The sequence below is a fragment of the Phoxinus phoxinus genome (assembly GCF_949152265.1).
Source record: "Phoxinus phoxinus genome assembly, chromosome: 22".
Lineage (NCBI taxonomy): Eukaryota > Metazoa > Chordata > Actinopteri > Cypriniformes > Leuciscidae > Phoxinus > Phoxinus phoxinus.
Genome location: NC_136897.1, coordinates 18,255,366 through 18,282,109, shown reverse-complemented (window position 1 = coordinate 18,282,109; position 26,744 = coordinate 18,255,366). Strand labels below are relative to the sequence as shown.

General features: G+C 36.7%; 1 protein-coding gene and 1 long non-coding RNA gene across 5 annotated transcripts; one reads left to right on the top strand and one right to left on the bottom strand.

The window, feature by feature from the left end:
• Positions 1-235: 235 nt before the first annotated feature.
• Positions 236-24,667, bottom strand: inavab (innate immunity activator b). Of its 4 annotated transcripts, none has more exons than XM_079597095.1 (10): positions 24,535-24,667; positions 12,820-12,934; positions 11,346-11,479; positions 9,717-9,839; positions 9,344-9,572; positions 6,492-6,539; positions 5,922-6,210; positions 5,486-5,644; positions 4,119-4,872; positions 236-652 (listed from the first exon to the last, which is right to left on the bottom strand). In XM_079597095.1, exons 2-10 carry the CDS (start codon positions 12,872-12,874, stop codon positions 575-577), a joined length of 1,869 nt encoding a protein of 622 aa, XP_079453221.1. In that variant the 5' UTR covers positions 12,875-12,934; positions 24,535-24,667; the 3' UTR covers positions 236-574. The 4 variants fall into 4 exon arrangements, with proteins under 4 accessions (XP_079453221.1, XP_079453222.1, XP_079453220.1 ...); XM_079597096.1 differs by lacking the exon at positions 24,535-24,667 and adding an exon at positions 14,891-15,058; XM_079597094.1 differs by lacking the exon at positions 24,535-24,667 and adding an exon at positions 14,887-15,023.
• Positions 15,054-17,076, top strand: LOC306990347. Its single transcript, XR_013795859.1, has 3 exons — positions 15,054-15,208; positions 15,691-15,850; positions 16,105-17,076. It is a non-coding gene; the product is annotated as an uncharacterized lncRNA (long non-coding RNA).
• Positions 24,668-26,744: the final 2,077 nt, after the last annotated feature.

Sequence of the window (26,744 nt, the reverse complement as noted above, 5' to 3'; positions counted from 1 at the left end):
GTAATGGTTGCCTTTTTAATTACGCATTATGTTTGCCCTCCAGATCATGATTTATAAGAATGTCGGTGCATGGTGTACTAAATTATAAAATGATGTTTTATTACACTAATCAACATTTAACATCTGAAAGTTTACATTTGCCTTTAGAGAAACCTTTTAAAAAAGGTCTAACATACCAAACAATAATTATTTAATCAGAACGAAGATTGTAGTGTACAAACAAACATAGGCCTAATCATTTTTAAATCACAAACTTTATTGATCTTAGTATTAGCATACACTAACCAAGAAACATAAAAATACATTTAGTAACCAATATATTTTTTATTTCATCGTACAAAAAAATCTATAAGTATGTTAATCTATAAAAAAAATCTATAAACATTTTTAAAAATTGTCTTTTACAGTAAAACTCATTTTGGGACGAGGCATTTCATAGAAAGTGATGCCTTTCAAGACATATCCCTGTGTGTGTGTGTGTGTGTTTAATTTATGTTAAAAGTCTATACTTAAGTCCATTAGCTCAATAAATTATTGAATAAATATGACTCTCGTCAGAAGGGTTTCCATGGTTTCACACCTGGCTGGCAACCTCAGAGTCATCCTCATACATCCTATCTGGAGTCCCCAGATTGACCCATTTCTGGGATACCTGGAGGAGCAAAGCAAAAAGAAACGAGGTCAGTCCATGGGGAAATCTGTTTGCATTGGATTAACATTCTAGTAACCCTCGACTGCATGTAGTCTTACTCGTAAAAGAAACTAGGGTGTAACTGCACAATCAGCAGCTCTGTGGTGTTGACTGAAGGTGTGTCAGAAATCTGGCCAGGGTTAAACAACAGCTGGGTCCTAAATCATGGAGTTCACACTCACAGTGTAAGGCCATTATGAAATGTTTTAGATTGTATGTGCAGAATTTAGTCCTTTTCTATTCCAATATTTTCTGAAATATTGAGTGTGTTAAAGCAGAAATGTTTATTATTATTATCAAAGTTCATTGGATAATAAGATATTTAAGTAGTCTTCAGGTCAACCCCAGCTGCCTCTGCATTTGAAACACATGACTTTGTAAATCATTGCATGACATGATATAGGAATGGAGCAAATGTGTGCCTCAGGCAGTGCTGATAGTCCCACAATCTAAATGTCTCCGAGACCAAATGACTAAACTAACCAACCAAATCATGCATCCGAAAGTTTGTGGTTTAGGATTCCTGTGGTTTCTGGTAAATTTCAAAATTCAAAATGTAATTGCACAACCCAAGGTTCCTCGTTTTTCTTGTGTCTTGAAGGCATTCGTTTTCCAACTTAAATTTATTAAACAGGGAATTTTCAATCATTTGTTTTGTGACTTGTTGGTACATGTGCACTGCATTTTCCAGGTGTCTGATTGCACATTTTTCACTGTAGTGTAAATGATCCGACTCCCAACAAAATAACACTGGCACCCACATTCTTCTTTGAAAAACAGTTTGTGATCAATTTAAATCAGTGGTTATCAAATGATGCATCGCTACTCAAAAATGTGTTTCAGACATCAGTTGGGGGGGGGGGGGGGGGGGGTAAATAAGGTTAAATCCAAAAAATAAAAATGCATCTAACAATATAACCTTGCATAGTTCTGATGGCTAAATAAACCTTTCAATTATATATAGGCTATACTAATATAATATATATTACTAATATAATAAGCATAAAATATTCTATAATATATAAATAAATATATATGATTTATGTTAGTAAATCACACATCCACTGATGTTCATTTATTCATAAATCTTACTATTCAGTCTGTCATTTTATTATTTTTCCATATTGTTGGGCCTATACAGTTCTTATTTTTTTTCATTGTTTGCTTTTTTTGTGCTGTTTTGAGGCATCAAATCTGGTTTAAATGACTAACAGTCTTCTAAACTCAAAGTTCGGTTTCTATGCGACTCTTTTTTTTGGTAATGGAGAACTTCACAACACAAGTTCTTCAATTAGTAATAGATTAGAGTGAACATTATTAGGTCTTTAGGAATCATCATTAACAATGGACTGTGGTTTGATGAGTGACACCACAGCATATGCTCAAGGTGTCCTGGTGTATTATTGCAATCTTCTGTACGATCAAATTCAATGCTTAGCCATAGGGGGAAAACAAGCTAACAAAGACACCTATTGGCTTCAGCTGGGAACATGCCAGCTATTAAAATGTTGCATAAGGGGAAACTAAAGTTGGAATAGAGGTGCATTGGCCAAACAACTTATCTGGCTTTCTCTACACAAATAAAGGAGCTAATGGGCTGGGTCACTATCACTGTTTCCTTCCGTCCAATCGAGCTTTTGTCCCTGAGGAATGGAATGCTCACCTACATATCAAGTTCACACATTTTAGCCACCATAAGCTTGAATGGGAAATAAACAGCCTTGAATGCATGTTTTCCCACTAGATTGTTTTGTTAACGGGAAAGTTCATGACCGTGGGGAATGGGAAAAAGCTTTGAGTGGAATGAAAACCTGTGACTGTGTCAATACAAATAAACTTAAAGTAAGCAAATGATCCCTGATAAAGTATTTGTTGCATTTACAGCAGAGTATGTGAGTGTAATGGAGTGTGTAATCGCACCGCTCTTGGGTTTCCCACTTCTTGCTAATTAATTGGTGTGGGAAACCCACTCGTGAGTTTGCTCCATTTGACAATCTGCACCCAGCTACCGCTCTACCGTAAAGTTCTTTCAAAGTGTGTCTTTTTATACCATATATTAATATAAGTGAAATCATGGTTGCACAATTTATCTACAGTTGTGAGATCAATGCTTTAATATGATGATATAATTGTTGTAAATTTCAAACAAATCATTGTACCCACGCCACAACTTCCATGACCTTTCGAGTTAGATCCATTAGATTTTATTTCCTTGTGTGACAGGAGCATCTAATTATTTTCTTAACACCTTTTTTTCATTACACAGGAAATCTGAAGTCCTCCATGCTCTGTCATTAATTTGAATTGACCATTTGTATTTTTGATCCTGTTTCCAACATTTTAATATTCCAAATGTTTATTTTGACTGCTAATAGTCTATCAGCATTATAATACATAAGGTGAATTATTGTTGACATGCAATCGTTTTATTTATTAATATATGTCATACTCAAAATGGAGCTGTATCAGAGTGTTTTTTGAATGAGCGAGAACACAGACACTGCTCATACTCACATGCACTATAGTTCAAATAATTAAAAAAGAAAGAAATGAATACCTTTATTCAGTGAGGATGCATTCAATTGATCAAAAGTGACAGTAAAGGCATATATTGTTACAAAAGATTTCAATATCATAGAAAACTTTCTACTCGAAGATTCCTGAAAAAGAAGTCACGCTTTCAACAAAAATATTAAGCAGAATAACTATTTTCAACATTAATAATAGTACGAAATGTTTCTTTAGCAGCAGCATATTAGAATGATTTCTGAAGGATCATGCGACATTAAAGATGAGTAATGATGCTGAAAATTCAGCTGTGCCATCATAGGATTAAACTACACTTTAAATTAGATTAAAATAGAGAAGTTATTTTAAATTGTATAATATTTCACATTATTACTGTTTTTACTGTATTTTTGATCAAATAAATGAAGCCTTGGTGACCATAAGAAACATAAAAAAATAAATAAAAAAAAACTTCCCAACCCAAACTTTTGAACAGTCGTGTGCCCTGATTTCTAGCATAGTGTTTTAATTTCTCAACCATAAACAACAAAACGACAATTATGATTTGTGTGCGGTTTGCTATTGTGCCATTCCCTACACTAATTCCAATCAAAAACTCTTTCACAGCTGAACACCACACCTAGATCCAGTAGTGATCTCACTTTGACGCAGCAGAGCATCAAGAGAACCTTTCCCAGTTCCACAGACAGGCCTGGGCAGTGCGTAACTGATCTGCCTTTTCTGGAAATTCCTCTCCCAACAGATTGACACACGATGGCAAGGCGATACTGCGGTTTTCAATTTCATACAGAGCCAAGATAGTTACATATTTTGGGATTTTTTTCCTTTTTGACCTCATTGCAGGTCAATACATGTTCCGCCCATTTATTCTGAGTGACTGTGAGGAACGACTATTTACCTGTTGTTCCTGGAACCTGTGGTGCTGGGAAAGCGAAAGCGGGGACTCTTGCCCAGGTGCATTTCGGATGCGGAGCGTGCCCTGCCGGTTCCGATCCAGTGAGTGAGGTCGAGGCGGTAGGAGTTGGCTGCGCTGATGCCATGATTTGAGTTCCTCTGACACCACCTGCCGCGGCAGGCCCCTGCTAGGGTGCTGAGGACACTCTCGTAGCGAAGGGGCCCGTGACAGTTTCACGTGGGTGTGTAACCTGCAACTTCGTGGCTGGGAGGGCAAAGCCTCACCGCAGTAGTACTCATAGTGACCATTTGAAGAATAAACAGGTGAAGGGGCCTGGTGGCTTATGTACGACCTTCCGCTGTCCATTTCTAAGGGGTGACCCCATCCGTCGTCCACGTACCCTCTTGCAAAACTAGGTGAGGACTGGTACTGAGGGTTCTTGTAGAAGTGGGTAGGGGAGGATCTTTGTGGTATATGGCTATCGGCTAAGCTGGAATAATGATATCCGTACTGAAGTTGGTAGGGCCACGGATGTTCCCCAGGGTGCTCCTGGCAGGGCGAGCTGGCGTAGGACTGCACCGAGTGCTCCGAGTTGCTGTCCTCAGAACTAGAGTAGTACACAGGATTTCCAACATTCAATCTTATGGGGGAGTATTCTGATGGTGGCACCATAAATTCTGTCAACCGTCTCCTGGGGCCCCTTGAGCGCCCACGCTCCCGCTCGGGATTATAAGGGTTAGGTTCAGTGTTGGGAAATCTATAATGAGAAATTTAAACATGTGTCAAGATTTGAGATGGCCATAATATTATTCATAGAGCACAAGATCTGAGGTGTATACTACTGTTCCAAAGTTTGGGGTCAGTATTCTTTTTATTTTATTTTATTATAACTTTTATTCAACAAAAAAACATTAAATTGATCAAAAGTGACAGTAAAGAAAGATTTTTATTTCAAATAAATGCGGTTCTTTTGAACTTTATAATCATCAAAGAATCCTAAAAAAAATAAATCTATAATGGTTTCCACAAAAATATTAAGCAGCACAACTGTTTTTAACATTGCTTATAACAAGAAATGTTTCTTGAGCAGCAAATCAGCATATTATGATGATTTCTGAAGGATCATGTGACTGAAGACTGAAAATTCAGCTTTGCCATCACAGGACTAAATTACATAAATATATTAAAATAGAAAAAAAAAAGTGTTATTTTAAATGTATTCACAATATTACTGCTTACCTTTGATTAAATAAATGCAGCTTTGGTGAGCATAAAAAAACGTTTATTTTATAACAACCAATAAAAATCGTACCGAACGCTAACTTTTGAACAGTAGTGTATAAAAGAGATTGAGTAAATTGTGAGCAAACCCAATGGATTGTCTCCTGCGCAGGTGCATCTCTGGAGTGGAGGGTGCGCTGCAGGACTGTGTGTGTTTCAGGGCAGCATGGGTGGGTATTTGCAGTGGTATCCCGGCCTCCGCAAGACAAACCTCAAGAGGAGGCAATGTGGGGGTAACAGCAGGACTACTGATGCATGGAAAAACAAAAACAGTTACTTTCACAATTACGAAGACAAAACAGAAACAGTACAGCTGTAGTTTCGTTATGAGTGTTCTACTGACAACAATACATGCCTTCCATAATTCAAGAGGTGTGGTCGTACCCACCCTAAAAATTACTATGTGATGTCTTAATGACCAGGTGAGTCAAAACTGCTTTACAAAGGTCATGGATCACATGTTTTTCACATTTAATTCTAGCTTTGCACTTTAAAAGATTCAAAGAATAAAAAAGATATATATACCTGGATTTGATGCTATTAGATCTTTTATTTTTCTGATAGGGCTGGTCCAAACTAGTCTCCGTCCAGGGAGAGTTTTGAATGGGGGAAGGGTCATGCTCTAAGATTGGACTATGGCATGTGTACAAGTCCTCCAGGGATTGTGGGGGGGTTTGATGGGAAATGGCCTCGAGGGGCCGGTAGGAGGGGCCAATAGGTGTATGAGGAGCGGGATGAGAAATGTTAATACGTGGAGGGTGAAGATCTACAGCAGGAGCAGGAAGCTCTGAAGAAAGCTGGGAAGACAGTTCCTCTGAAACACAGATGAGAGATTATAATTAATGGTACATGGGTAAATGACTAATAGCATGGAAAAACATTTATTTTTCAAAATAATTATCTATAAAATATAATATATTACATTTGTATACATATATATGGAAATGTATATTATGTTTTACATTTGTATATTGTATATACTATTTATATTTTTGTACGTATTAAATAAAACATTTTTTAATTAATCATATAATTAATAAAGTTTTTGTAAATTATTTCAGAAAAAAAAAAATGTTTTTGAGGGTTTTCACTTACCCTCATCAAGCACAGCCGAGTCTGACAATGAGCTATCGTCTGAAGCGCCTTGACACAAAACATAGATAAATTTACAGATGATCTTTGATGTTCAAGCTCATTACTATGGAGCTTATATTATGACAAAATGATTTGAATTTGAATTGTGTAAATCTGAATTATTTGCAAGTGTAATCTAACAAAATTGAATTTTAGGTGGTAGTTTAAATAGTTCTGAATTTGAATTTTTTTAAACGAATATTGAACATTTGAAATTTAACAAATTGAAATGTTTTTATGGCTGAATTTTATAGACATGTATTTTTAAACAGTAATATTCAGTTTAAAAAAATTCAGATTCAAGTTTTCAAGATGAAGAAATTCAGAACTTCAAATTCAGTTTTCTAAAATTCAATGTCAAAAATTCAAGTTAAAAAATTCAGATCTGACAGAAAGTAGGTCACAGGTCATCCACAGGGAAGAGTAGATGATCTCAGAAAAGTCGAACAGAGCATTTTGGCCAATTGGGGACTGCGGAAGTTTTCCAGCGCGAACGTGGTGGTGGTTCAAGAGGTTGCCACTCTCTGACTCTTGTCATGAATCGCCCGGAGGTCTATTACATACGACGCAGTCTAGACCGGACGCGAACGGTGCGACGCGACCCGTGAAATCCCCAACAGCACACGGATTCCCCATCCTATTTCTGACCTAGTCCCAGCTCTTTGCAACAGTCGCTTCAAGCTGTGTTGCGTCGCGCCGCTCGCGTCCTGTCTGTGTAACTGAGGTCTAGTAGACAAGGTGGCGTTCTAATCAATTTTACACAAAATGTAGGCTACTTTAAAACAAACACCAGAGACCGCTTAGACAAATGTCCCACGTGCTGAGAACGCTAACCTAACATATAAACACAAAATCATTCATGTTTAAGAATCACTTACCTCCGGGCGATTCATGACAAGAGTGGACATTCTAAAACGCTTACGTGAAAAACGCTTAACGTGGCTCACTGTACGAAGACAGTGATATTGGACCAAACTCAGTACAAATCATATTAATAAACCATACTTTGTATAAAAAAATCAGATGAGCCCAGAATACCTACGCAACGCGTTTAATTGTGCGTTATAAGCATTTCCTTACCATAGAAAACCGTTATAAGAAAACGCTTAACGTGGCTCACTGTACAAAGACAGCGATATAAGGACCATACACATCATATTAATAAACCATACTATGTATAAAAAATCAGATGAGCCCAGAATATGAACGCAACGCGTTAAGCATTTCCTTACCATAGAAAACCGATAAGAAAACGCTTAACGTGGCTCACTGTACAAAGACAAGGACCAAACTCAGTAGCCTACGCATCATAATAATAAACCATGTATAAAAAATCAGATGAGCCCAGAATATGAACGCAACGCGTTCCATGGGTGTAGATTTGGTTTGAACATTGGGGGGGGGTTTCATGTGATCATGTTATAAATATTGGGGGGGTTGTAATGCATAGATTTAAATATTGGGGGGGTTATGTCCCCCCCAACCCCCCCACAGATTACGCCCCTGACGCGTTTCATTACTCGTTAAGCAAATTCCTTAATAGAAAACCGATATGAAAACGCTTAACGTGGCTTACTGTACGAAGACAGTGATATTAAAGGACCAAACTCAGTACAAATCATATTAATAAACCACTTTGTATAAAAAATCAGATGAGCCCAGAATATGAACGCAACGCGTTTAATTAAGCATGTTCTAATCATAGAAAACCGTTATAAGAAAACGCTTAACGTGGCTTAATAAACCTTAAATGGTCCTTAATAAATAGGCCTACTATGTATAAAAAATCAGGTTTAAGGTTTATTAAGCCACGTTAAATGTTTTCTTATAACGGTTTTCTATGGTAAGAACATGCTTAACGCGTAATTAAACGCATTGCGTTCATATTCTGGGCTCATCTGATTTTTTATACATGGTTTATTATTATGATGCGTAGGCTACTGAGTTTGGTCCTTGTCTTTGTACAGTGAGCCACGTTAAGCGTTTTCTTATCGGTTTTCTATGGTAAGGAAATGCTTAACGCGTTGCGTTCATATTCTGGGCTCATCTGATTTTTTATACATAGTATGGTTTATTAATATGATGTGTACGGTCCTTATATCACTGTCTTTGTACAGTAAGCCACGTTAAGCGTTTTCTTATAACGGTTTTCTATGGTAAGGAAATGCTTAACGCACAATTAAACGCGTTGCGTAGGTATTCTGGGCTCATCTGATTTTTTATACAAAGTATGGTTTATTAATATGATTTGTACTGAGTTTGGTCCAATATCACTGTCTTCGTACAGTGAGCCACGTTAAGCGGTTTTCACGTAAGCGTTTTAGAATGTCCCTCAGAGAGTGGCAACTGGCCAAAATGCTCTGTTCGACTTTTCCTGAGATCATCTACTCTTCCCTGTGGATGACCTGTGACCTACTTTCTGTCAGATCTGAATTTTTTAACTTGAATTTTTGACATTGAATTTCAGAAAACTGAATTTGAAGTTCTGAATTTCTTCATCTTGAAAACTTGAATCTGAATTTTTTTAAACTGAATATTACTGTTTGAAAATACATGTCTATAAAATTCAGCCATAAAAACATTTCAATTTGTTAAATTTCAAATGTTCAATATTCGTTTAAAAAAATTCAAATTCAGAACTATTTAAACTACCACCTAAAATTCAATTTTGTTAGATTACACTTGCAAATAATTCAGATTTACACAATTCAAATTCAAATCATTTTGTCATAATATAAGCTCCATACATTACACAGTGCAAAGAAAACTGAAAAAAAAAAACCCTGAAAAAAGTGCTCATATAAATCCCTCACCTCTCTGTGCTATCATGCCAGGGCGTGGTGAGGATCGGCCGCGTTCCAGTTGCAACCTGAACACGGCTTCCTGAAGATCTTTGAGTTTCCTTTCCTCCCGCTGGTACTGCTGTAGATGACTCCTCTTCACCGCCTTGCTGAGATGTTTCTCCTGACACAGCCTCTGGGCCGCCATGTGTATCTGCTGCTGAAGAGCCAGATCAGCCTCTACAGACCTCAGCTCAGAGTCCTGCGTAACATGTTCGCGATTGGTTTATGAGATTCAAACTTATTTATAGAAACAATACTGAACCTTTAGAGTATGTTCTAATGACTTGGAAACAAGTCCATTTTTATCCAGATCTTTATTATCTCTGTGAATAAGTGTCTTTACCTCAGTTCTATGTAGGATGCTTGGCTCATCTAATCTAAAAGCCGCTCCAATGCGCCTGCGAATTTGAGGCGGCTTCTCTCCAGGTAACAGGGGATAGTCTGAGGACAAATGTCCTGTGAGCTCCTGAAAGAGAAGAGGGGATTGATTCGGGATGCAACAATATAAAAAAAAATCCAGCTGATAACTGCTTTTATTTTACAGCCGCTAAATGGCAGATATTAGGTTTTGTTGTCTAAATAAGAATTAAAACAGTAAAAACTAAAATCAATCTTTTAAGATGTAACAAGTGAATTTAGGCATCACAACATTATATTGCACAGTATGAAAAATGTATATACATTTTTTGATTAGCTGAAGATTAGATTTAACATTTAACAAGATATTCAATTATTAGTGCTTCTATAGTATTATAGTATAATATAGTAATTTTGATGATTATGGCTTACAGCTACGAAAACCTTTTCACAATATTCTAATTTAGAATTTGGGGTTTTCATAAGCTGTAAGCCATTATCAAAATTATAACAAATAAAGAATATCTGAAAAATCTCACTTTGCATGTAAGAGTCTATATAATATATTAGTTCCACCTTTTAAGTTGAATTACTGAAATAAATGAACTTTTGCACGATATTCAAATTTTTTTTTAAATCTGTAGATGTACAAAATAGAGGAAATGCATATCACAGTTAAATAAACAATCCAAACAATCCGGTCATCCGGTTGTATCCCTACAACTGATGTCTTTAAGATTGGTATTTTAATTTTATGAGGGCAGTCAAGCTGATCTGTAATTTGTCAGTGCAATTTGTAAGAATAATTACGTTAATTATACTTAAGTAAAAAAAAGAAGAAGTCACAAACAAGTTATCAAGAACAAGCCTTTAACCAGAATTCCTGTTTTTCCAGTGTGAAGCTTTTCAGCGAGTTTGGACAAGTTATTGCTTTTCAACCGCTACATTATGCAAGCCTGTTGTTGAAATATTTGGTTCTTTCCTAAGCCGTACCAAGAGCCCTACCTGCCAAACTAAACCTGCCATCTATCTTCCCCAAATCCATGCCAGCATAGGTTTGGATACAATTATCTTTGAGACAAAAACCACAAGCCCACAGCTTTTTAAAGAGCCACAATAGAGGTGAAGCCCTTCAAATACGGATGATACACGCACTGGCGTGACTTCAGACTCATTGTGACAAAGGTGTCATCAGAAACTGAAGAACACCTGAACAAGCCCCAGCAAGTGACTCCAACAGGAAACAATGATGCATTTTTGTGACTTAACATCTTACCAGGAAGACTAATACAGCAGAAAGCCTCTGGGTCTGAAGATGATGCACTTTAGTGACTTTCTCACTCAGTCGATGCCATATTTTTTTTTTTATACATGTATTAAAAATCCTGTCATGTTCTATAGAAGGGTGAGAATGTTTTGATTATTGCTAGGAAGATTTTTATCAACACACCTTCAGAAGAAGTGGCGGAAAATAGGACTTTAAAAACATGATGTTATCAGCGTGCATTGGAAGTCCCCTCTAATTCCCTAATTCCGAAGTGAAAACTTCTTTATCTCTCTGTAGTAGTGTTTTGGTGGGTCCATATGCATGTTTGTAAGTTATATAGTGACTTACGGCCTCTCTGATGCAGAGTTTCTTAAGCTCCTTTATGCACGTCTTCAGCCTGTCCTCCAGAGCTTGCTGCTTCAGTTTCATGACCCGAGTATGAGTTTTTACATCCTTCATCACTGTGGTGGGGCTGTCAGGCCCTACAACACAAAACACATTATGATAAAGAGAAGCTTCAAGATAATAAAAGAAAATCAGCCATTATATGAAGAATTAGTCTTCGTTTCAATACTAGCATAGCCCGAAAAGATGATATAACTCTAAATGTTGTCTGAACTAAATCTAAATAAATAGCGAAATTATGATTGGCAGCACAAATATAATACCATAACCACAAAAAAAAAAAACGAATGATGGCAAATTATAATCAGTGTCTGCTTACGTGCACACCTAAGAAGCTGTTGTAAACTTTCAGGAAAAACACTCATCAACTGTGATATGCTCAAAAATGAAAAAAAATAAGGTCACTGAAACCGGCTAAATGAGTGACAACAAAGAATTTATTTCTTCTGTATCCGGTGACTGCAGGCAAACGCCTCTGGCATGTCTAGAGAGCTTATCTACTGAATTCTTTAACATACATTTTCAATCAATCACGTGACAGCGCACAAAGAGATAACAGAACAATGACAAAAAAGGAAAACGTTCACCTGCACAGAAAAAAAAGTGTTTCTTAGGAGTTGTTCTGGTTTAAAAAGGCCTTTTAAAAACCTGCTTTAGTGTGGTGATTACTTCCGATTCAACCCTTACAGCTTACAGGTGTGATGCACATTACAATGTTCCTTTTTAGAAGTGAAAACTAACCACTAAATTAAGCATTTGAAAAATTAAAAGCCGCCATTAAAAACTTTGTTTTTGAAAGAAGTCTCTAAAGGCTAATTTTAAACAAAAAATACAATCAAATCAAAATAATTTTGAAATAGGATCACATTTTTTATACATTATAAAATGTACTTTATTCCTGTTATGACAAATTACTGAATTTTGAAATTTCAGCAGACATTACGCTAGTCTTCAGTGTCACATGATCCTTCAAAAGTTATTCTAATACGCTGATTTGCTGCTCAAGAAACATTTTGCATTATAATTTTACAAAAGATTTCTATTTCAAATAAATAAACACCTTTACAGTCACTTGTTTCAACTGAATGCATCCATGCTGAAAAAATATATTAATTTCTTTTAAAAAAAATGTGTACTGTCCCCACCCTTTTGAACAGTAGTGTATATATAAAATCTTTTTAAAACATTTATTTAAAAAAAATACGGTATTTGCTTCCCAATTTTGCAAATATTAATCCTTTCATTGAACTATACAGAAGAAAGAATGTCATTTAGGTTTGGAATGACATGAGTTGAGTATATGGTGATAGAATTGTCATTTTTTAGTGAACTATCCCTTTAACCTCACAATCACATACTACATAATACAGCATAAAATGTGTCATTATAGCCAAGATGTAACTGAGGCTGAACCTACCAGAATGCAGAATAACCCCACTGTCAGTATCACTGATCTCCTCTTTGCCTTCCATGACTGCTGGTCAAGTGGTCTTAAAAGTGAAAGCGTTGGTTTTCTCTTACTTCACGAGTTCCTACAAAGCAAATACATCTTTTATCAGACTCGTGCACACTCACCAGAGGCCATGTTAGCTGTTCGAGCCAAAGTGAACTAAAACTAGTCTCGTGGAACCACTCAGCCCCTCAGCCGTGACGGGTCTCCTGACCCAGAGCCACAGGGGTCAGAGCGGATTCCAGGAGACTGTTCTGACAAACAATAGTTTTCACAGGCCCACTAAAACTCACAGTCTAACTACGCCTCTCAGCTATGTGCAGTCAGCAGGAGCTTAGGGGAAGCTTTAACTAAGAGGGCATTCAAGTAAGAACTCTTCCTCCTGTATCTCAAAATGTCCAATTTCCAGGAGGAACAAGGGCGTGCTGTCCTTAGATTACAACACTGGAATGCCTGCAGCAGAAGAGGTTAATGAAGAGGGCTGCTATGCCTCATTGCACTCACTTGTAATTAATTAACCTTAATTCACTACAACAGATTTGCATACTACTTAAAGGAAGTTAAAGGGAATTGTGATTAGCTACACACTGGTTTGCACATTTCTTACTTACATTTACATGCATGCATTTGGCAGATGCTTTTACACAAAACATTGGTTTACACATTCTTTGGGAACTGAAACTATGACTTTTTGTATTGCTAGCGCCAGGCTTTTTTAGCTACAGGAAAAGATAATGACTAATTAGCATGAGCACACAAGACTATGATGAGCTGTGTTCTTTTAAGGCATTTCCCAATGTCTGAAATCACAGTGCCAAAGTTCAGAGCACTACTAGCTTGTGACACATATGTTCTGCGGTGACTCTGACGAGAGTCTCACCAGCTTCCTGTTATAACGTCAAAATGTTATTTTATGTCATGATGACAATGTCCTGAGTAAACTGTGAATAGATAGTGAAGGATTAAACGATGTTAGATATTAGAATCAGTCAGCTGTCAGTGCATTACAGCTGTGACTTTATTACTTTGAAACCGCAGATGACTCTGACACGCTCTCCAAGTAACTAATAGTGCAACCGGTTCACTCATTCATGACATCACAATCTTTAAAGAGAAACAACACAAAGAAATAAGCTCACGTCAATAAGGTCATTATTTTATGTTAATTCGTGTTTACTGCTCTACCAGCAATGGATGAAATATTAAACCAATATTATAAATAAATATCAAACCTAACCAATATCATTAAAAACCCATTGACACATTCAGGAATAGGCTACATATTGAATTATTGTGCCTACTAATTTTTCTTCTTCTATATTTAGATTTTCAAATGTCCAATAGTCCTACTATTGAGAATCGAGTTTTGGTAACACTTTATTTTGATGGTCCCCCATTAGACATTCTGTTGACTATAAGTAACGTTGCTCCTACATGTCAACCAACTCTCAGAGTATCAGTAGACTGTCTTTTTCATATCTGCTAACACTTTGTGATGTTAACTTATTCTACTAATCCTAACCCTACCCCTAACAATCTAATACTCAACTAATACTCTCTAATGAGTTAGTTGACATGTTTAAAGAGGACCATCAATATAAAGTTTGACCCAATTTATTTTATTTACGTTTTATTACTATTAATAATTTAAAAAGTTTTATTTTGGTCAGTTTCTCAGTTAATTTTAAGCTGCAACATATTTCCTGACTTGAGAATGAATGGCGATAAAAAGTTGGTGTCAATTATCGGTAGACTCGATATTAAAGAACCGATAATAGATTATTTGAAAAAGTGTGAATATTGGTAAAATAAAAATCAGTCCAATTTTTTTTTTTAAACACATTAAACTACCCAAAACGACAATATTACTTGAGTATTACCTACATTATAAACTAACAGATTACAAGACCAGTGAGAACATTCTTTAAACCAGTAAAAAAATATAAATAGAATGTAAGACAACTGTGCTGGAAAGCTTTTACCTGAGCTTGTATGATAAACTACAGTCTTTATCATAAAATAAAATGTACTTACTCACATATTGTTAAACACTGATTCCCCTTAAAGTATGTGTATCCGGTAAACAAAATCAGTTGATTTCCATGAGATGTCTAACTCCACACTGCACTCTGACTCTGGATGAGCTCCGGTAGGAGTTCATACTGTGAAATGAACCTGGGCGCGTCTTGCACATACCTATGTGTGTGTGTGTGTGTGTGTGTGTGTTTGTGATATCACAGCGTCACACCTCTTGTAGACACTTGGGAAAGGCTATAAAAACTCCCTGTTTTCTTAGTTATCAGCTTGTACAGGTATGTAGCAAGTGGTGAAGTTTCATCATAAAGGTATTAACAAGGTAAGTTGAGACCAGAAAATCTAAAAACTAAAAAAATGTACTTCAATCTTGGAAATAAACAATAAAAGTTTCATTGTTTTAAAACAAGGAAATGTTTAAGAAATAAAATGAATAAGAAATATTCAGTTTCTTTCTGCAATATTTCTGTCACTATTTAAATAAGCACATTTGTGACAGTGATCATGTGAATGTTTTTGTACAGACGGTCAGATGTTTGAAGTTGCTGTTCAGAATCAGATCTTCTCAAATCATTCTGGAGAACATGATCACCAAGTTTTTCACAAAACTTTTATGCACTTCAAATACTTCTGTTAAAGCAAAAGGGTGCGAAAACAAATACTCAGAGTCAGACATTCTGAAATGCATTTAGATTTTTTTAGTTTAACTTTACACTGAAATTGTTATACCGATAATATATTCTGTAGTGATCTATAATCTAATATAATTTGCAGTGATTTGATCTCATACTTTTTGGCCTACAGGTCTGTTTTTATGAGATCCTGCTGCCCCCAACTGGTGACACCATTCTCAAACCACAAGCAAAGAACTCTATGGCAGGGTTCCATAAATCCAACCCTGATCAAACTTACCTATCTGCAATTTTCTAGTAACTCCAGAAGACCATGTCCCTGTTTACACCTGGTATTAAGATGTCATACGGATTACATTAACATTTAACATAGGATCATTTACTGGAATCTGAAATATTTCTCAGATTCGTATAAAGCTAACTAATGTAAAGATACAACCCCAAGCAAGCAAGCAAACACACAAACCCCTTGTTCAATTTGATTCTTTTAACGGTACTGTAATGTAAATGCTGTTGTCATGCATACAGTGTCCTCAGTGAGGCATTGTATAGATGATCATTCCACTCTGACCTTCTGAACCAATAGGAAACCAACCCACACACAGATGTCAGAGGAACGGCTCTCCAGAATACTGTGGGAGACGCTTCACCTGCTGCTCTCATGCATCGCTCGCATACATTCAGGATCCTTGTCCTCACACTGGCTCTCCAAGAATGCCGGTTAAACGCCTATAGGAGCCACCACGGCTGCCAGACGGGAAAGCATCCTATCACCCAACAAATGACCAAGGAAACACGACTGCTGGAGCATACCAGTATCTGGTTTCACAACTAGTCTCCACCATTAATCTGCGTCAATGTTTTTTGGCTACCCCTTATAAGAAAGCATTAGGGATGGGAAATATCAAAGCCATGGGCACTATTACTTTAGTAATACAAATAACACTAATCAATTCAAACCAGGCCTTTATCAGTTTTTACTTTATTATTGATTATTGTCACAGGACTTTGATCAGTTGCTAGATTTACCTGCACCCAAATAATAAAAATATTATCGGACTGATGGCTTAATTTCTATCTAGAAGAACGGGTGGTGTAGACCTGAAATGCAATCAGTAGGAAAACATTAAGCATGCAAACCCATGAATCGAACAATTTTTTCAATCAAATTTTGAAAAATAGCTTGCGCATGTATATGCGTAGTGCCGTGATGTACATTTACATCACTGATATATCTTTAATATATCCCATATTACTTGGGATATTACTTGGGTCAGTGGATATTTACTAAATATTTGCAAAAAAAAAGAAAAAAGAAAGCACTTCTGACACATACTGTATGTCAGCTTTCTTTTAGATATTTCAACAAGGCAAAAACGACTATTATACTCGCAGTAGCTCGAGTGACTATTTATCGCGGCGGTTTTCTTTGGTTCTAAATGTGATGACTGTGTACTGATGATATGCTGAAGATTTGTTTGGAATACATGTAATGCATATGTAGGCGAGTATGTGAATTGGATTGCAACTTTTAGGGTCCAAATAAACGGAATTTCATAAACATACCTGGTGTGAAACACTGAAAATCAAGTCACGCAATTATTTTTTACGATCAATCATTGCTTTTATGTGCACTTGCGTATAGAATAATACAAAAGACTACTTAAGCTATTTTCCTCTTAGTCCCTCATTTGTATATCTTGACAACAAACAAAGATAGCATACACCCAATAGGGTGAAAATTGGATAATTTCAACAAATTAACAGGAACTAAATTTCTGTTACTTCTGGAACTAAATTTTTCAAACTTCAAAAACAAAGCACCATACAATAAGTTTGTGTGTTAGTAAAAGAAATGGCAGAATTATTACTTGCCTTTGCCTAACATGGGTTGGGCTCCACAAACACTGAATTGAGCACTGACTTCTGAACTGACCAGCTACAAGACTTTAGTTTTGTAGGAAGTAATTGAGTTTTCTGGATCATGTTATTTGTGTCAGAATATACCCCAAAGGGACTTCCCTGCTAGGAGATACTGTAGGCCCAAGTATTCTATTTCAGACAAGCAAACAGTTGATAACATTTAAAAGGGAACTTTTTAAAAAACTGATTTTAAGCAGAGTATGATTAAGAACACAACAACAGATAATTAGTGCTTGGTTATCTGCTAACTTGGATGACACTAATTAGGGGATTCTAGAATTTTTATTTGTAATCTTTCTGAAGATTTATACCACAACCTGCTATGAAGTAAAATGCTGCTGCTATGCTGTAAAAAGGGTTTCTTGGGTCATGTCAGAAGTACATGTGACGTTACGTGGCAACAGAAGTTTGCAAGGCCAGAGACAGGTCACAAATCTAAACTAACATACTTTTCAAGATAGTTGTGATTGAATACATAGTTTATTTAGTGCCACATCCACTGGATTTCCATAGGATTAGCGGTCTACAAGGTTGAACTGATATTGTATGGAAGCCCGTAGATTCATATCTCCCCCCTTCCCGGGATGTCGGATTAGCACGTATGGGAGCCGGAGAGTTTTATTATTGTGGGAATCTCCCCCATCCTGCCCATTCAGACAGAGAGCTCAGGCATGCTGGGAACACCAGTGAACTGTGACAGCCGCATATTAACCTTCACTAATGTCCTGTCTACACCAGAAACAAAAAATGGTGTGTAGAATGAGGTGAAATTATACTTCATTTACATTGAAGATTCAGAAAAGGCATGATGTTATATATTTTGCCATTATACACTCACACCGGCCACTTTATTAGGTACACCTTGCTAGTACCGGCCGGGTTGGACCCCCCTTTGCCTTATTTTTATGTGGCATATAGATTCAAAAAGGTGCTGGAAACACTCCTCAGAGATATTGGTCTATATTAACATGATAGCATCACATGGTTGCTGCAGTTGCTTTGCAGATTTGGGAGCCTGTGTGAACTGTAGCCTAAGTTTCCTGTTCTTAGCTAACAGTAGCACATGGTGTGTCTCCTGCTGCTGCATCTGCTTCAAAGTTTGATGTATTGTGTGTTCAAAAAATGCGATCTGCAGACCTTGAGTGGTTAACGGTATTTGAGTTACTGTTGCCTTTTTATCAGCTCAAAACAGTCTGGCCATTCTCCTCTCACCTTTGGCATCAACTAGGCATTTTCAACTCCCGCTCACTGGATTTTTTTTTTCTTTTTTCTGACCATTCTCTGTAAACACTAGAGATGGTTGTGTCTGAAAATCCCAGTAGATCAGCAGTTTCTGAAATACTCAGACCAGCCCGTCTGTCACAAACAACGTTCAAAATCATTTAAATCCCCCTTTTTAACCATTCTGATGCTCAGTTGTTTGTACCTAATGTACCTACCTAATAAAGTGACTAAAGAGAGTAGAATCATTAGTAAAGATAACACACATACACTAACAATTTAAAATAACTGTTTTTTATTTATTTTTATATATATATATATATATATATACACATGTAATTTATTCCTGTGATGACAAGCTAATTTTCTTCAGTGTCACATGATCCTTCAGAAATCATTCTAATATGCTGATTTGGTCAAGAAACATTTCTTAATATTATCAATATTGAAAACAGTTAGCTTCATAGCTTCTGCTTAATATTTTTGTGGAGACTGTGATACCTTGTATCACCTGATACCTGTGATACCTTAAAAACTTCCACACGTAATAACCTAGAGTACTGTCTAACACTTGATGGCTGCTCTGTTAAGTCTTCGTCGTCGGTTAGGAACCTGGGTGTGCTCTTTGATACCAATCTTTCATTTGAAAGTCATGTGTCTAGTATCTGTAAAACCGCTTTCTTCCATCTTAAAAATATATCTAAATTACGTCATATACTCTCAATGAATAATGCAGAACAATTAGTTCATGCGTTTATGACCTCAAGGCTAGATTATTGTAATGCTCTACTGGGTGGTTGCCCTGCACGCTTAACAAACAAACTACAGCTAGTTCAAAACGCAGCAGCTCGAGTTCTTACTAGAACCAGGAAGTATGACCATATTAGCCCTGTTCTGTCAACACTGCATTGGCTGCCTATTAAACATCGTATAAATTTTTAAATATTGCTGATCACTTACAAAGCACTAAATGGTTTAGTTCCGCAGTACTTGAGCGAGCTCTTAACGCATTATAGTCCTTCACGTCTACTGCGATCTCAAAATTCCGGCCAGTTAATAATACCTAGAATATCAAAATCGACTGCTGGCGGTAGATCATTTTCCTACTTAGCACCAAAACTTTGGAACAGTCTTCCTAACATTGTCCGGGAAGCAGACACACACTGTCAGTTCAAATCTAGACTAAAAACACATCTCTTTGGCCTAGCATACACATAACACATTATAGACTTATAATTAGGCTGCATAGTTTAGAACAGCCGGGACCGGGAACACTTCCCGTAATCCTGATGTACTTGGTACATCATAAGAAGGATGGCGTCTACGCTAATATTAGTCTCTCTGTCTATCCCGAGGTTTACTGCTGTCCACCGGAACCAGGCCGTATCCAGATCTGATGAAGGACCAGCGCCAGGACACGACGACGCCGCTGACCTGAAGTGTCAACCAGTCTCTCCTCCTCTCCACTCCGACTTCAACCAACCGGAACTGGACAAATACTCTGATTCATTCTGAACTTCATACACTGTTCACTCACTGCCCCCGACTGAGCCTGGGTTCTCCCAAGGTTTTTTTCTCCCTTCTGTCACCTGATGGAGTTTTGGTTCCTTGCCGCTGTTGCCTTACCTTCTGGCTTGCTTAGTTGGGGACATTTAATATTCAATTATTTTCAATTATTTTTTTGTATTTTCATGTTATAACTGTGAAGCTGCTTTGATACAATCTGTATTGTAAAAAGCGCTATATAAATAAAGATGACTTGACTTGACCTTGTTGTGGATACAGTGATTTTTTTTGCAGGATTCTTGGATGAATACAAAAGAACAAGATTTATCCTCGCATTCGTCACTGTGCCACTGAATGTAAAAACGCGAAAGGCGAAGCTTGAATTTCCAGGTATGTCCCTCTTTGGCTAATGTATTTTCAAGATGGAGTTGCAACATGGCTTCCGCCATTCGAGTAGCTCACGCGTATGTATTATAAATGGCAGATTCTACGCTTACGAGAATACTTGATTAGATGGTAGAAGTAATTATACATTAATGAGCACATATAATTTTGAAAGAACAAAGTGTTTTTTGCAAAGAAACAACTTAAAAAAAAATCACACAGTGTAGCTTTAAAATAAAATTGTTGGTGTAAACCAACAATTTGGATAAAAGCATCTGCTAAATGACTAGTAAATGTAAACCAATTTAGTACCAGATAATCATTTAGTCATTTTAAATAATCCTTTTGACTTGACTTAAACAAGTAAATTTAGATGGTACCACATAAAGCACGTTTTTTCACCTGAGAAACCGTTTAAAGTATAAACATAAAGCACAATGAGTATTAGGCTAAAGTAAACTACATTACAGTACAACAACTGTGTAAAACTACAATGAATGTGATATATACTGAAAGTGTATCCAAGCAATAGCGTGTGAACAAAACAGGGATGTTAAGAATACGGATTATGTAACACAGAAGATTGGGATTAGTCCAGATAGATAAAAAATTATAAAATGGTCTACTTCGGTATAACCATAGCAAGACTTTTGTCAAAACAACATTCCACAAACCATCTTGTGACATTGAAAAAACCTTTCTATCTTCAAGCATGTTGAAATGTTATATGTAGCCTTAATAGTAATATAGGAAGGTCCTAAATATACATTCTGTGGGTCACTGTCTGTAATTAGTGACTTGTAATTACTTCGAACTAGCATCCATAGAAAAAAAGACACTGCATAATTAAAGTGTGTGTGAGACAGAGAGGGAATAAGGATCCCTGAGGCCTGTGAACACCAACACCGCACCCTGGCATTTGGTAGTTGTGTGGCCGTGAGGCTCCCTTTTGGGAGAAACTTAAAGAGGATGTAAAGTGGAAATTGGTTTCAAATGAGCCAAAGCACAGATGGATCGTCTGATGTGGACTGAAGTGTCATGCGCGGTACCACCAGCACTGCAGCGCAGCACGAATCCCTCCGGCTGCAAACCCCAGGAGTACTTTCTCTCCATATATTCATTACAACTGCGGCGAGACTCAGCAGATGAAACAGACCTCACAGACCCTGGCTTAACTCACTCTGCTACGACTGGGGAGGTATGTCTACTAGTGGAAAATGTTTGCGGTTCATTCACCCAGGACATAGCACACAATGTATATAATCATTGTAATAGGCATTTAGTAGAACAATAACAGAAAAAAAAAGAAAAAAACTTTGGAGAGCTCATTAAAGGAATATTCTGGGATTCCAAAGCTCTTGGCAAAATGTTGATTACTACAAAAATATCTTTGATATGTCCTTCCTTTTCTTAAAAAAATACAAATTTTGGTTTACTATGAGGCGCTTACAATGGAAATGAATGAGGCCCAAAAAATGGCTTATAAGCCTTTTAAAGTTTCAATTTTACAAAGACAACATAATGCTTAAAACACTAAATTGAAAGTAAAAGTGACAAAAACAAGTTTACAGCTCAAATCATGCTTATGTTTTAAAATTATAATTATTGTAAGTTATTTTATAAAATCATAAGCTTTACATTCCTGCTTTTAAATTTGCACAAAAAAAATGACTCCAATCACTTCCATTGTAAGTGCTTCACTGTAGCCTTGATTTTTGGTTTTACAAACTAGGGGATGAGTCGAAATTAATGGTTGTGGTAATCAAAGTTATGCCCCAAATGCTGTTTACTGAACTTAAAGGATTAGTTCACTTTTAAAATGTAAATTGTGTCATCATATACTCACCCTTAAGTTGTTTCAAACCTGTATGAATTTCTTTCCTCTGCTGAACACAAAGGAAGATATTTAGAAGAATGTCAGTAACCAGACAGTTTTTGGTTCCCAATGACTGCCATAGTATATTTTTTTCCTACTATGGCAGTCATTGGGAACCAAAACTGTTTGGTTACCGACATTCTTCTAAATATCTTCCTTTGTGTTCAGCAGAGGAAAGAAATTCATACAGGTTTGAAACAACTTAAGGGTGAGTATATGATGACAGAATTTTCACTTTAAAAGTGAACTAATCCTTTAACTCGTATTGAGAAATATTCCTTTAAATGTAAATTATAGTTTGCATGTTCAGTGGAATATTACCGCCACAAAAAAAGGAAATATGTAGGGACGCATTGCATTGATGTTCCTTTATCTGTTACTCATGAAAACAATATCTCATGTTAATCGTCCTTTCTTTAAGAGGAAGTTCGGTGTTTCTTTGAAATCAGTGTGTTATGGTTACATATGGCTTTAGTCTGTTCCTGTTTAGTCTTTGTGTCACCGCACAGGACACTAGATAGATATTATACGTATGCTGTAAAAAAAAATAAAAAAAGTAATGCAGTTTAATAAAAGACTATTTCTGACTAATTCCTTCAGGTTTACAAGAGCTGAATGATGCTGAAAGTCTCCATAGATCAACACTAAACAGGAAGCTGGACGTATTAGTTTGTAAATTAAAGGAAACTGTTGATCGTAAGCGACACTTTTCTAGAGTGACTACCTGTATCACTAAAAACCAGGTCAACTTATTATGTATGGGAAGGAACATGAGACAGGAAGTTATTCAGAAGAATTTAGAATAACACAATACAACAAATCAACAGATTATGAAAGTCAAATGTAATCAAATGTGCTGCCGCACAAGTGGATGAAATAGAAACATCACTACAGCGCCTGTCATTGTATTAGGCCACATCCAGAGGTGCTAATGAGAGCCTTAAAACTGAGCTGTCGGCAGCAAACAATACACACACGCTGCTTGGCTCCGCTTTGGCCGACCCTGGCTATGAACCAACAAAACCACAGATTCCAGGGCTATTCACGTTCAGTGGTCTACACACCTCCCTCTCATGCCGGCCCACTCAAATCACCCTTGATGCTCTGAGTCCCACTGATCACTGAATTCCACAGCATTACATCAGGAATGTTGTTCCTTTTGTAAGAAAGACAACTCAATAATGGAATGGGACTTCAGAGCATTGACTTTATTAAATAAAAAGCTTAGTTATGGTCTGTTTTGACTGAGACCGACTGATCTAGTTCATGTGTCTTCATAAGGATCACACCGAAATGAGTATTCCCACCTCAATAAATGAATGGTGTGTAAAAGAATATCCACCTTCAGAAAATGAAACAATATAAGCAAGTGATTGTCACGCTGCAGCTAAAATCCCTGTGCAGGTTTCTTTCCTCTTGGGTTCTAAACAAAGCTTTACAACTTCTCTACACTGTCTATACAATACTAAACTTCCATATAAACAACAATCACTAGCGCTGACAAATTTTACAATGTATAAAGTGTTCTCATAAGTTTAACAACATCTTTGTTCCCATCCATTTTGTGTCACAATATTTTGTCATATCTACTCAATTTGATGAGTTTTCAGAATTTAAAACTTGTTTTCTTTGTTACTAATTAGAATCAAAGAGGTAAAAAATTGCGAAGATCTTATTATTGCTGAAGGAAGACAAAATCTGGACTAGGGGACTTTGGTTTCCAAGTAAAAATTGTTTACATTTAAATAAACAGAGTATCACTTAACCAAAACACACACACACACACACACAGAAAGAGAGAAACATAGCCTACTGTAGAGCTGCAGCAGTGATACTTTCAACATAAAGCTTGGATTTGAGAATGCCGAGGTTAATGTTACTTTGTTCAGTTTCTTTCAGTTCACACAGTGGTTGTTCACACAGTGCTTTGGAACTATGTAAAAGTAATTATATAATTTATACATTTTCTTACTATGCCCAAATTTGAATACTTGATTGAATACTTGCAAAACTTTGGTTGAAGTGGCAGATACGCTCAATTTTCATCTGGTGCTCTGTCTTCAGGCTATGTTTAGGTTATTATAGATTAAGAAAATATTACCATACCTTTTTTCGTCATAACAGGAAAACCTACGCAGAGTCGTCAAATGTTTACGCAATGCATTATCATGGGATAGTATTTATCCACGCTTTCTCCAGCGCCGCATTCCAAATTGATGTAAGCGAGACTCTGAAGAACGGACGATACCAAACCACGCGAACTAAAGGGGCTGCTTCGCACGTAGATTCTCGTCCATGGTTCCGACAATGGAAAAAACGTTTTTAAGAAATTCGTAATACAGCAAAGTACATATAAACCATCTGAAAAAGTTAGAGACATGCCCTTTTATTCTATGTGTTTTACGACAGCACTTTTATATTAACTTAAAAACTATACCCCCCCCCCATGTCACAATGGTACGTCCCTCACCGCTCCAGAAACTTTTTCACAGCGCAACCTGAACTAGTGACTCGGACTAGAAGACCGCGAAAAGGCTCTTTTGACCAACTCGTTTTAAAGAACTGATTCGAAACGATTCAGCGATACTGATTTAGTTATGTTTGTTGCAACCACGACACTGTAACTTCTCCCCGCCATTCACATCTTTACGATCTTACGAATCGGACATGAATTAAAGAGGTTTTAAGTTCAGTAGTAGTCAGTCAGTTGAAATGTTGCCCCGTGAACGAATTTGTTCAGACCAGTTTAGTGAACCGGATCAAAAGATTCATTTACGAATTGGACGTCGTTAAATGCATGCTGCTCGGCAGTCTAAACTGTTAGATCCTGTTATAATAATGGCTTAAATCGTTTGCGAACGACACTGACATGTAGGATAGGAAACGAGGGCTATTGTAATTTCAGTAAAATGAGCAGTTGAGCGGTCGAATCTTTTGAAAAGCAGAGAAGGTAGAATGTAATGTACCATTATGGGACTGCAGGGTGCTGGTGCCTTTTATTAACATATGAATGGTTTCACCTTGAAAAGGAGACTGTCTCACAGTAAATGTTAATGCGCCAGTCACGGAAAAGAGAGAAGGGTTTTAACCTAACGTTACAGTTGATCTGATGAAGCGTATTTGAAAGTAGGTAGATGAACTTTCCACTGGAGAATAACTTCATATCTCTTTGAAATTAAAGCTCCGAATACCAAAAGTGGCATTATGATTTTTAACCTAGGGTTATTCTTAACCCTGTATACAAAGTGGCTATTGTTCCATGTTTCATACTGGTTGGGTTTCGAGACTGCGTTGGCGTTCGTATTTGTAGTAGCTAACGTATAGGGTCAACATGTGGACCAGCGTGCAACCTGCCAATAACAGCAATGTAGTGTCCATATGTGGAAATGTCTCCACGTGGATGCTTTATTTTTTGTTGCGTCTTCTGCAACAAACAGAAAAAAATTGTTTCCGTCTCACGCGAATAAAAATAAATGTATAAATCCCGTGAAAGTTTCGGTCTGTGACAGTAACACCGACATGAATATTTAATGAGGTAGGTCTATTGATGAATGGTTGGCAGTTCCTCAACAACTCGCAGTGATTTGCTCAGGGTTAAAAACAATTGTTTAAATAAAACAACGTAACCTGGCGTAATAATGCAGTCGTATGATAATAGGATCATCAATAATGATCTATGATGATAACTGATAAACACATGCCGTTATAGTAACTTGGAAAAGCACACAATGTGCTGTAGAAAACCTACCACTAGATGTCAGCAGCGACATGTGAGGCTTCAGGGTTTTTTATTTTATTCAATAAAATATAAACATTTAAAAATTCACCACCATTATGTTTTTTTACATGTATAAGTATAAACAGAGGGTCTACGGTAATTTTGTTTTACTAACTTAACTAATATTATTGTTAGTAGGCTATGCATATTGTCCTAATAACATTTAAAATGACTTTGGGACTTTTTGAGGTCCCCAATGGTGTAAAATGTCAGTATAAATCAGATGGGTTTGTTAATGTGTGGTTTCCTCTAAGATATAAAAAGAAACATTTACTTTGTAGGTAATTTAACTAGTTCATAATCTATGACTCCAATCAATGCATGCAGTAAACATTCTACCATGATGATTCACCGTTAGCCACAAAGATTCTGGTACAAGCAAAACGTGAAAAAAACATCAGAGCCCATTTGCATAAGCTTAGCCATAATGTTAAGACTCTGTCTTAAGAACTAGTGCGAACAACTAGCAGTTATTATGGGGTTATCAGTCTTACATTTCGATATTAAATTAAACCAATCTACGTTTTTATGTAACTGA